Raw genomic sequence first — 12,711 nt, forward strand, 5'->3', positions numbered from 1 at the left:
GGGAGAAGATAATAGCAAATGAAGCAACTGACAAACAACTAATCTCGAGAATATACAAGCAACTCCTACAGCTCAACTCCAGAAAAATAAATGACCCAATCAAAAAATGGGCCAAAGAACTAAATAGACATTTCTCCAAAGAAGACATACAGATGGCTAACAAACACATGAAAAGATGCTCAACATCACTCATTATCAGAGAAATGCAAATCAAAACCACTATGAGGTACCATTTCACACCAGTCAGAATGGCTGCGATCCAAATGTCTACAAGTAATAAATGCTGGAGAGGGTGTGGAGAAAAGGGAACCCTCTTACACTGTTGGTGGGAATGCAAACTAGTACAGCCACTATGGAGAACAGTGTGGAGATTCCTTAAAAAACTGGAAATAGAACTGCCTTATGATCCAGCAATCCCACTGCTGGGCATACACACTGAGGAAACCAGAAGGGAAAGAGACACGTGTACCCCAATGTTCATCGCAGCACTGTTTATAATAGCCAGGACATGGAAGCAACCTAGATGTCCATCAGCAGATGAATGGATAAGAAAGCAGTGGTACATATACACAATGGAGTATTACTCAGCCATTAAAAAGAATACATTTGAATCAGTTCTAATAAGGTGGATGAAACTGGAGCCTATTATACAGAGTGAAGTAAGCCAGAAAGAAAAACACCAATACAGTATATTAACGCATATATATGGAATTTAGAAAGATGGTAACAATAACCCTGTGTACAAGACAGCAAAAGAGACACTGAAGTATAGATCAGTCTTATGGACTCTGTGAGAGAGGGAGAGGGTGGGAAGATTTGGGAGAATGGCATTGAAACATGTAAAATATCATGCATGAAACGAGTTGCCAGTCCAGGTTCGATGCACGATACTGGATGCTTGGGGCTGGTGCACTGGGACGACCCAGAGGGATGGAATGGGGAGGGAGGAGGGAGGAGGGTTCAGGATGGGGAGCACATGTATACCTGTGGTGGATTCATTTTGATATTTGGCAAAACTAATACAATTATGTAAAATTTAAAAATAAAATAAAATTTAAAAAAAAAGAAAAGAAAAAAATCAGTGCTTCATTATCTAATCAGATTTGTGAAAATAGTGAAAAATGAATTTCAGTCACTCCTACTCAACAAGAGTATTTTAAAAATATTTTGACCTTGGCTTTGTAACATAAGGGCATGATTGTAAGTACCAAAATCATTAAATGTGTAAGCTGAAAGTAAGGGTATGTATCATTGGTTTTCTTCCTAGAGAAAATATAGCCTGGAGAGCTTTTGCAAAGAGCTTTTGCCTATTCCCTACCCTAGCCTAAGCTGGAGAACATATGTGAAGAAAAAGATGATGTCTGTTTAAGAAAAGAAACCACCCAGGAATAAAGACCAGCTAGTAAAAAATAAATTATCATAAGTCTGTCTTTTTATATACCTGTCTCAGAAATTCTCAGGTGTTTAGGGTCCTTTCCCCATTGTAAATAGCTGGAAAACATTATACTTACTGAACTTTTAAAACTGATTTTATATTGTCATTAATTCTTTTTTCCATCTCAGATATTCAGCCTTCAGTTATTTCTCATTGACATTATTCCTAGCACCATTATTTCCATTCTAGTTGTCCTTTTAGTTCTGCTCTGGGCTAGAAAAGAATTAAGTTTATTTTAGATCCAAGCATACCATATGGCCATCATTCAAAGTCTGAGGAATTCACAAGCCTTGGAAGGAAGATGAACTTTGTGACATCCACTTAAGCTTCTCAAATTCCTCTTTTACTTAACTTTGCTTCAAGTTCTTGAGTGTATCCTGCATACTCAAATCACTTAGCAAATGGCCTCTGGGTTGGTGAGGAGTTAACACATAACTCTCTAAGTCTCACTGATCAGCTGGCCTTCCTTCTCCTAAGAGTGACTCTCTCACTCAGGTGACACCTAGGCTCTGATTCTGGTGTCAGACCAGCTGGATTCAAATCCTGCCTCCACAACACATTGCCTGCATCCCTCAAGTTCCTCCAAATAAAATAAAGGAAAATAGACTCCTCAAAGTTCTTTTTCATAGAAAATGCTTAGTAAGGAGTTTCAGGAGAGAAGATCTGAAATTACAACTGTGAGGAACTGGAGAGAGAAAATAGATTAAAGAAAACAAATAAGATATGTGTGCAGATTTGAGGGCCCCTTGGGGAGTTGAAATCATCTTCTACTCTCGCAATTTTTTCAGGGGTGTCATTTTTTTTCCCGGTAGCATCCAACAAATGGGGTATACAGATAGGTGATAGACAAGTATGAGAGTCAGATTTATCCAGGGCCTGGGGTTTTCCAGACTCACGTGACAGAAAGACAGTGGGACATAGGTCAGAGCTGGAAAGTTGGAGAGGGAGTTAAGAAGTTAGGAAGATGTGTCGGGAGAGGAGAAACACAGAGCACTGTGGGGTGAGAGGACCCAGAGATGGAAAGACACAGAAGTTTACATCTTAGGATGTAAAGGAACCTAAGGAACCAAGGCACCATGACCAAGGAACACAGAGACACCAGGCCACCAGCCTTTAAAGATTTCTTCCAAGCATCTCCTGGTGGTAGAGAGTGTAAGACCCGATATCTAAGAACAGTGCTGGTTGAGAGCTTGATGACAGAAGTCTAGTCCCTGGATTTCCATGCTGGCTCTAGCAGGGTTATGCAACCAAATGAAACAAATCAGGACTCATGAACAAACTGGCATGAAGGTACAGTGGTGAAGTGAGCCTGAAGCAAGTGAGGTGGAAAGAATGTGGGCAAGGGGGAAATACGAGCACAGAGTGTGAAACAGGAGCTTTCAACATTTTAACCACTTAAGGGTGAAGTTAACCTTGGGCTTCCCTGGTGGCTCAGACAGTAAAACATCTGCCTGCAATGCAGGAGAGCTGGGTCCAATCTCTGGGTCAGGAAGATGCCCTGGAGAATGGAATGGAAGCCCACTCCAGTATTCTTGCCTGGGGAATCACATGGACAAAGGAACCTGAAGGGCTATAGTCCATGAGGTCACAAAGAGTTAGACAGGACTAAGCAACTAACACTTTCACTTTTCAAGGTAAAGTTTCAGAAGGAGAGTGATCCTGTAGAAATGATAGTCAACTCCAGCTCAAGAAAACCTCCACTTGCTTCCCACTGGTCTAAGATTAAAAATCCAAAGTATTGAGTGTGGCCTAAAAGACCTTACTCAGACCAACCCCCACTTTCTCTCTGACCTCTTTTACTTCTTTGTTCCATCTGCCCTCCTTGGTGGACCTCAGGACCTTAGCACATACTCTCTCTGTTTGGAACTCTCATTTCCAGGAAGTTCATTGGCTCACTCTCTTGCTTATTTTGGGGCTCTTCTCCATGTCACCCTTTTATTGACAACTTGTCTGGCTACTCTATTTGTATTGCCAACTCCCCGAACTTATAGAAGCTACCCTTTTTTCTTCTTTTCTTACAGCACTTATCACCATTTGACATACTATATATTTATAGGCTTACTGGATTTGTGTATTCACTTTATGTCACTTCCTTGTGACTTCCCCTGGTTTTACACTCAAGAAGATGAGGAGTTTGGTGTGTTCTGTTGACTCCTATACCTCCAGCACCTAGAGTTCCTGATGCATCAAAATGCCCTGTCTTTTCTGATTTTAGGGAATAACATCTATCTTAGGATACTGTGCTGAGAAACACTTTGAAGTTGTCTTAAAAGTTCTTAAAACATTCCAAGACCGGGAAAAGTTTTTCATGAATCGATGTAAGGTAAAAAGAATATCCTTCTCCTCCAAAGCCCTTGGTCATTGCAAAGGCAAGTGACACTGACTCCATCAGTGGACATCCTTTCTCCATATCATACTTGCTCCCATCCTCAGTCTTAATTCCAGGTTGGAACCATCTGAGCCCAAGCCCTGTAGAATGACCAGCTAGATAACAAGTCTCCTCCACTTCCTGTCACTCATACTGACCTGGGAGGACCTGAGGAGCTCTGTGGGTGTCTAGTTTTATCCCTCTTCTGCCTCCTCAGGCCTCATGGACAGTTTCCGTTGTATACACTGCTTCCCCTAAAGAAGAGGAATGAATGAGTAAAATGAATGCAAGCCCTCTCTCAAGTACCTCTATTAAAGCCTGGTAGATCCACCACACCATTCTGGGTGTTGAAATTTATATCAGCAAGCACATCAGCTTCAGACTCATTTTAATAATCCCAGTCCCATTTATTAACTCCCATAGTGGCCCATAGGATTAGGAAAAATCATGAGAGGAAAAGAAACTCCTTCAGCCGTATTTTTCATGTCTCTCTTTTCTCCTCTTCAGGGTATTTTCTCTGGGAAAAAGAGCCTGAGCAAAACTGACGTCATGGTAATCTATGGAGCCGTGGCCCTCCATGCACCCAAGAGTCAACTTCTAACCAGGCTTGATGAGGACATTGTATCCCAAGTCCTATTTCTCTATGGCCAGTGCTCTCGGGTAATAGCCAACACAGGGCTACTTCAATTTCCAAGACTGGGGTTCCCAAACATTACAGGGGCTCAGCTCTTCAAAATCTTCATCCTCAAAGGATACAGACCAAAGGGAAGATAGGATCTGGTACATTTGGAAGATGAGAACATATTGTTGTTGCTCAATCACTCAGTCATGTCCCACTCTTTGCTACCCCATGAACTGTAGCAGACAAGGCTTCCCTGTCCTTCACCATCTCCCAGAATTTGCTCAAACTCATATGCACTGAGTCAATGATGTCATCCAACCATCTCATCCTCTGTTGTCCCCTTCTCCTCTTGCCCTCAGTCTTTCCCAGCATCAGGGTCTTCTCCAATGAGTCGGGTTTTCTCAGCAGGTGACCAAACTATTGGGCCTTCAGCTTCAGCACCAGTCCTTCCAATGAACATTCAGGACTGATTTCCTTTATGATTGACTGGTGTGATATCCTGCAGTCCAAGGGACTCTCAAGAGTCTTCTCCAGCACCACTGTTACAAAGCAGCAGTTCTTCAGCTCTCAGCTTTCTTTATGGTCCAACTCTCACATCTATACATGACTATTAGAAAAACCATAGCTTTGACTATATGGACCTTTGTCTGCAAAGTGAGAACATATGGGAAGAGAAAATTTGATTATGAAATGGAGTTGAGTGATTTGTTTCTTTTGTAAGATCTTGGGCAGAGTTCCAAATAATAACAAGGAGAGATAAGAAAGCCTTCCTAAGTGATCAATGCAAAGAAATAGAGGAAAACAGTAGAAAGGGAAAGACTAGAGATGTCTTCAAGAAAATTAGAGATACCAAGGGAATATTTCATGCAAAGATGGTCTCAATAAAGGACAGAAATGGTATGAACTAACAGAAGCTGAAGATATTAAGAAGAGGTGGCAAGAATACACAGAAGAACTATACAAAAAAAGATCCTCATGACCCAGATAACCAGGATGGTGTTATCACTCACTTAGAGCCAGACATCCTGGAATGAAAAGTCAAGTGGGCCTTAGGAAACATCACTATGAACAAAGCTAGTGGAGGTGATGGAATTCCAGTTGAGCTATTTCAAATCCTAAAAGATGACGCTGTGACAGTGCTGCACTCAATACGCCAGCAAATTTGGAAAACTCGGCAAGTGGCCACAGGACTGGAAAAGGTCAGTTTTCATTCCTATCCCAAAGAGAGGCAATGCCAAAGAATGCTCAAACTACCACACAATTGCACTCATCTCACATGCTAGCAAAGTAATGCTCAAAATTCTCCAAGCCAGGCTTCAACAGTACGTGAACCAAGAACTTCCAGATGTTCAAGCTGGATTCAAAAAAGGCAGAGGAACCAGAGATCAAATTGCCAACATCTGTTGGATCATAGAGAAAGCAAGACAATTCCAGAGGAACATCTACTTTTGCTTTATTGACTATCCCAAAGCCTTTGATTGTGTGGATCACAACAAACTGTGGAAAGTTCTTCAAGACATGGGAATACCAGACTCCCGGGAGCCGGCGAGAGACATTCCACTCGTGACAAAGGTCATGAGGAAGGAGGCTCCGCATACGCAAAGGCGGGATCGAGCCTCGGGAGTACCCCCCAAAACCAGAGTCTGCCTACTTTATTGCTTTGTGCTCTCACCTCTGACTTTACTGGGGGCTGTCCCCCACCACCATCTCACTCTCTCTGTCAAAGAGCTAACTTACAGCCCCAATTAATAAAGTTCCTGGGCAACTAGGAGTGTTTAAATCCAAACCCCTCAGATGGCTCTCTAACTCGCCTGACAAGTTTACCCGGACACCTACAGCTATGCATACGATTGTTTACAGTCTCCCGACCTTGAGAGGCACGGGAAGCCTAAGATATTCAAATAGCTTAGAGCCTCTCAGAGAGTTAGAAACTGTCAGAATAAAACTAGTAAAAGAGTTCATTGATGAGCCAATGCTTGTTGCCAAGTTTCCACATCCCCTGAATTGTATCCTTGAATGTGTATTAATTAATATAGTTGGTATGTAGAAAAAATAAGTAGTGGCCTTGGTGTTAGTAACTTTAGACCCTTAAGGTAATAAATTCTTTCCTTTGTAAACCCATTACACATCCGCCCTATAGGAATGTAATTTTATCTTCGAAAGATGGCGCCAAACCTTAAAATAATTACTCTTAGAGAAAATAAGTCTTTGTTGATAAGTCCTTGTCAAGAGTCATAAAATGTTAATAGGCCTTCTGGCCAGAAGATGATGTAAATCACCTAAACCATTTGTATACAATAAATTTGCAGGAAAGAAACCCTGGTTTTTGATAAGCATCAAAGACTGCTGACTTTGCATCCCCTATTATCCTCTATGTGTAACTTAGGGTATAAAAGCTCCTGTTGAAAATAAAGCTATGGGCCTTGCTCACCAACGCTTGGTCTCCCCATGTCATTCTTCCCTTTAACTTCCAGCTGAGTGTCCATCTGGAGCGCGGATATCCTCTGCGACCATTTATTTGCCTGGGCTTCTAAGAGCCACTCGAGAAGGTGTCTAAAGTGGGGCACCTTCCGCTATTCGAGAGGGCGCCTGCGGCCTCCGTGGTCAGAGCTAACCTGGTGTCACGTAATATTGATTTTCCGTGTAAACCAAGCCACTCAGCTTCTTTTCTCCACTGAATTTTCCTACTGAGCTATCCTCTTTTTATTACTCTTTATATCTCTAATTAACATTTGAATAGTCACCTAGGCCGTCTCTCCTTCGAATACCCTGGATCAGCCGGGGCTGGACCTCGGCACCAGACCACCTGACGTGCCTCATGAGAAATCTGTTTGCAGGTCAACAAGAAACCATTAGAACTGGACATGGAACAACATAATGGTTCCAAATTTGAAAAGGAGTAAATCAAGGCTGTACATTGTCACCCTGCTTATTTAACTTATATACAGAGTACATCATCTGAAATGCCTGGCTGGATGAAGCACAAGCTGGAATCAAGATTCCCAGGAAAATATCAATAACCTCAGATACGCAGATGACATCACCCTTATGGCAGAAAGTGAAGAGGAACTAAAAAGCCTCTTGATGAAAGTGAAAGAGGAGAATGAAAAAGCTGGCTTAAAACTCAACATTCAAGATCATGGCATCTGGTCCCATCACTTCATGGCAACTAGATGGGAAAACAATGGAAACAGTGAGACTTTCTTTTCTTGTGCTCCAAAATCACTGCAGATGGTGACTGTAGCCATGAAATTAAAAGACATTTGCTCCTTGGAAGAAAAGCTATGACCAACCTAGACAGCATATTAAAAAGCAGAGACATTACTTTGCCAACAAAGGTACATCTAGTCAAAGCTATGGTTTTTCCAGTACTCATGTATGGATGTGAGAGTTGGACTGTGAAGAAAGCTGAGCACCAAAGAATTGATGCTTTTGAACTATGGTGTTGGAGAAGACTCTTGAGAGTCCTTTGGACTGCAGGATATCAAACCAGTCAGTCATAAAGGAAATCAGTCCTGAATGTTCATTAGAAGGACTGATTCTGAAACTGAAGCTCCAATGCTTTGGTCACCTGATGCAAAGAGCCAACTCATTGGCCAGGACCCTGTTGTTGGGAAAGATGAAGGCAAAAGGAGGAGGCAGCAGAGGATGAGATGGTTAGATAGCATCATGGACTCAATGGACAAGAATTTGAGCCAACTCCAGGAGATGGTGTAGGACAGGAAGGCTGGCATGCTGTAGTCCATGGGGTCGCAAAGAGTTGGACATGATTTAGTGACTGAACAACAACAATGAATCAGTCTTCAGGGATGGATCACTGAATCTGTCATTTTAGACAGATTCAAAATGTGATTCTGATGCTACACACCCAAAATTTGATAAATAATGATGAGAACTGAAAACATAGTTTAAGAAGGTATTTTATATTATATTACTATTAAGTCCATCACTGAGGAAAGTTATGGTAAAAATAAAATAGAAAGGAGATAAAGATGCTTTAGATAAGGATCACTACACTTTAAGGTAAGTCAACTCTGCTAAAATGCAAATTTTGATCAAGAGAATACAGGAAAAACCGCAGGAATTATGGGGGAAATGGGATGAGTGGTACAATATTCAACAACCCCATCAATGATACAGTTTAAAAAAAAAACAAGAATTTAATTTTCAAAAGTAATTTTAAAAACAGGAAGTAGATAATTATTACTAAAAAATGATGGAAATTTTCCTTAAAAAAACTCTGAAGTCTACTGTGCAATTTATGAGCTATTATGAAATGGTGGTGAGAAGGAGGGCTATCTGATATCCAACAGACAGCTGTAATACCAGATTTGGGTGAGAGCAGCTCATCACACACAGTAAACAGAGGCAGCTGATGACGTCTGTGGTGTATGTGCAAGTCTTCCTCAGGCTCAGTTCATCTGGTTCACCTTTATGCCCTCATATACAAAACTGCACATAAGCAAACTCAAAATTCAGAATACACTAAAAATATCCCCTCATACATCAATTTCATTGTAACAAATTTGCATTTTCAACACAGGCATTGTCAGAGAACTGACTATATCTCAGTTCCAAAATCAGCTGCTCCATTAACTTTCATTTTATAAGTTTTCATTGCTCTTTCTTCCAAGAGCTTTTGTGCCCTTTTTCTTACCAAGGTCTGATAGAGCCTTTTTAAAATGAGAAGCCTGAAATCCAAAGGCTTGAGATCTTTGTGCTACCTTTTGTAGCTTAGTCATGATTCATCCAGGGCAAAGAATCCACCAATACACAGGTGTCCCTTTGAAATTGAGGGAGGGAGGTAGCCCCCACCACTTGGAAAGGCTGAACATCCTGCTTCACTGTTGTCCTTCAGGTTGATGCGTGGTTCTTTGGTTGGGGGAAGGAACTCTGACTGCTGCTGTAGTATCTGCCTTTCCTTCTGATTTTTTTCAGGTTCTGGGCATGTCTGTGGCAAACAAGGTAGGTGATATATTTGATATACCTGAATACCTGTGTTTGAGTATAAATATATCTGAATACAAATTATGCTCCCTGAAAGTACAATAAGCATAAATGTTCTCTTGATTTGATTCCACAGGAAAGAATTCCAAATTTTAACTAATTAATCCAATTCTGAAGTCAGGATTCCCAAGCCTAATTTAAGACAGAACAAGAATTCTATTTGGTTCTAGGTGGTTTGGAAGTTGACTGTAAACCAGAACAGTGTTCTTAGAACTGTGAGTTGTGACCCACCAGTAGATCAGGAAATTAATTTATCTAATAAATCACAACCAGTAATTTTTTTGTAATAAAATAAAAGAGGAATAAAAGATAATTTTTGAGAGTTTGATATTGAAACTCCAACTAAAAATCATAATTTTTCTACTTAAAAAATAATTGTAATATATGGTAAAACTGTATGTAACTGTGTTCTGTATTTTCCAAGTCTCCTATAAATGTGTTATCATACTTTCATAATTTAAAAAATAAAAAGAAAGAAAAATGATTATATATAGCATTAAGTATCACAAAACTTTTATTTCAGTTATGTATTATATATATATTATATATATAATATATATTATATTGACCTACGGTTGAAATATGTGCCCAGACAGCAGTGACACTGTGCTTCTTTTGCCATTTTCACCTTAGTCTCAGATCCAAGTTGCAGGGAGGTTGAGAAACCATGGTTTTATATATATCAGATCAGATCAGATCAAATCAGTCGCTCAGTCATGTCCAACTCTTTGCGACGCCATGAATCGCAGCACTATATATGTATACATAATACATCATGTATTATATACATGTTCAGTTCAGCCACTCAGTCATGTCCAACTCTTTGCAACCCCATGGACTGCAGCACGCCAGGCTTCCCTGTCTATCACCAACTCCCGGAGCTTACTCAAACTCAGGTCCATCGCATTGGTGAAGCCATCCAACCATCTCATCCTCTGTCATTCTCTTCTCCTCCCGCCTTCAATCTTTCCCAGCACCAGGGTCTTTTCCATTGAGTCAGTTTTTCGCATCAGGTGCCAAAGTATTGGAGCTTCAGCTTCCGCATCAGTCCTTCCAATGAACATTCAGAACTGATTTCCTTTAGGATTGACTGGTTGGATCTCCTTGCAGTCCAAGGGTCTTCTCCAACACCACATTATACATGCATGATATATATATATACTATATATATATATATATACATATACTATATATATATATATATATATATAGTTCATATAAGTATCAGGTAGATTTGTAAACTGTTCCCTATTTTGATTCTGATTAAAAATGTTTGAAAACCACTGTTCTAGAGAATCCTCAGTCCATGGCAGAGGCCGGGGTTGAGAAACCATTTTCTCAACCTCCCTGCAACTTGGATCTGAGAGTAAGGTGAAAATGGCAAAAGAAGCACAGTGCCACTGCTGTCTGGGCACATATTTCAACCGTAGGTCAAACATTTGTAGAACCAGGTGCAGTGCCTAAGACTCTGGCTTGCACTGTGAGTCATTTTCCTTTAGGACATGGATCTGCAGATGAGTTTTACCAGAAGTATCACAGAGATTGGTATTGCTGTCCAGGATGCTGAGGATGAGACGTTCAAGTTCTCCTACAAGGAGGTGCTGCTGGGTTACATGCTGGTGAGTGTGCAAAGGACATGGGCAAGATCCTGAGAAGTTAATTACCAAGAGAGCAAGTTGTCTTTTTTTTTTAAGTGGGTAAAACTCACCAGTCCCTAGGAACAGAATTTTGCCATGGTTCTGCCTGAAGGCACCCAACAGTCCAATAAGGCTTCCACCTCAATGCATCTAGAAACTCCCCTAGTCCTCCCTGAGATGGTTCACCGCCTTGTCTGTGTTGCAGGACTTCATCAGGGATGAGCCTCTGGATTCCTTGGCCAGCCCTATTCGGTGGAAAGCCTTAATTGCCATCAGATACCTCAGGTAGAGAATTTTTTGTTTCTTCTCATTGAAAAAAAAAATTTCCTCCCCCATGTACTCATTCTGATCAACTGACATTGATAAGTGCAGACTCTAGTGCACCATCACAAAAAGGACACAGTTCATCAGTGCGTGCATGTTACCTAAGTTGCTTCAGTCATGTCTGACTCTGTGTGACCCTATGGACTATAGGCCCCTGAGTTCCTCTGTCCATGGGATTCTCCAGGTAGGAATACTGGAGTGGGTTGCCATGCCCTCCTTCAAGGTATCTTCCCAACCCAGGGATCAAACCCATGTCTCTTACGTCTCCTGCATTGGCAGGTGGGTTCTTTTACCACTAGTGCCACCTGGGAAGCCCAATTCATCAATAGGTTATTTCAAATGGGAGCTTTTTCTTTTTCCAAAGTGACAGAATTGACTGAAAGCCTGATCATTTGATGACTTACAGGGACTAGCAAGCTGCATATAAAAGTCAGATTTATTGATATATGAGGACTGAAATTTCTGTGCAAAAATAATTTCTCTTGGCCTATAGGCAAATTTTAATCTTCCCATTAAAAACTTATGAAAGCCTTAATCACACCCAGGTTTGGTTAGCAGCACTAGGCCTGAAGAAAATGATAATTTTAAGCACATTTTAAAAATAATCTTTTCCCCTGCAGTAAAAGAAATAGAAATTCACTGTTAAAACTTGGAAACTGCAGAAAGTCTTTAAAATAGTAAAAATCACACCTAACTCTACCCTATTATCAAAATTTTGGTATATTTTCTTCAATTCTTTATTCCTAATTGTCCATGTTGATTACAGAGCTGAGATTCTGCTCTGCATATAATTTTTATCCTGTTTTTTCCCCTCATCTTACATATTCCCATGTTATTATCAATTCTTCACAAACATAATTCATTTTTAATTAAATGTTTTATTATGGTAAAATATACATGTTTATCATCTTAGCCATCTTTAAGTGTACAGTTGAGTAGTGTTAAGCACTTTTACATGATTGTGTAACCAATCTCCAGAAATGGAAGCACTATACCCATTAATCAACGCTTCATTTCCTCCTTCCATCAGCCCTGGCAACTACCACTCTATATTCTGTCTCTGTGAATTTTATGCTTTAGGTAGCTCATGTCACTAGCATCATCTAGTATTTGTCTTTTGATGCCTGACCTACTTTCCTTAGAATAATGTCCTCAAGGTCCATCCATGTTGTAGGGTGTATCAGAATTTCATTCCTGTTGAAGGCAGAGCAATATTCTGTTTGATGTGTATAGTATACTTGGTTAATCCATTCATCTATTGGACACTCATCTGTTGGGGGGTTTTCACATTTTGGCTACTGTAAATAATGCTGCTATG

General features: G+C 40.5%; 1 protein-coding gene across 1 annotated transcript in view; it reads left to right on the forward strand.

Moving 5' to 3' along the window:
- The window catches only part of MROH2B (maestro heat like repeat family member 2B), a 77,043-nt gene that overhangs the window by 33,608 nt on the left and 30,724 nt on the right, over nt 1–12,711 (forward strand). The window contains exons 20-24 of the mRNA XM_044932730.2: nt 3,651–3,758; nt 4,311–4,463; nt 9,364–9,390; nt 10,932–11,051; nt 11,275–11,354. Of these exons, the coding sequence (XP_044788665.2) occupies nt 3,651–3,758; nt 4,311–4,463; nt 9,364–9,390; nt 10,932–11,051; nt 11,275–11,354 (488 nt within the window). The remainder of the gene's footprint in view (nt 1–3,650; nt 3,759–4,310; nt 4,464–9,363; nt 9,391–10,931; nt 11,052–11,274; nt 11,355–12,711) is intronic.

Source organism: Bubalus bubalis, chromosome 19 (assembly GCF_019923935.1).
Source record: "Bubalus bubalis isolate 160015118507 breed Murrah chromosome 19, NDDB_SH_1, whole genome shotgun sequence".
Classification (NCBI taxonomy): domain Eukaryota; kingdom Metazoa; phylum Chordata; class Mammalia; order Artiodactyla; family Bovidae; genus Bubalus; species Bubalus bubalis.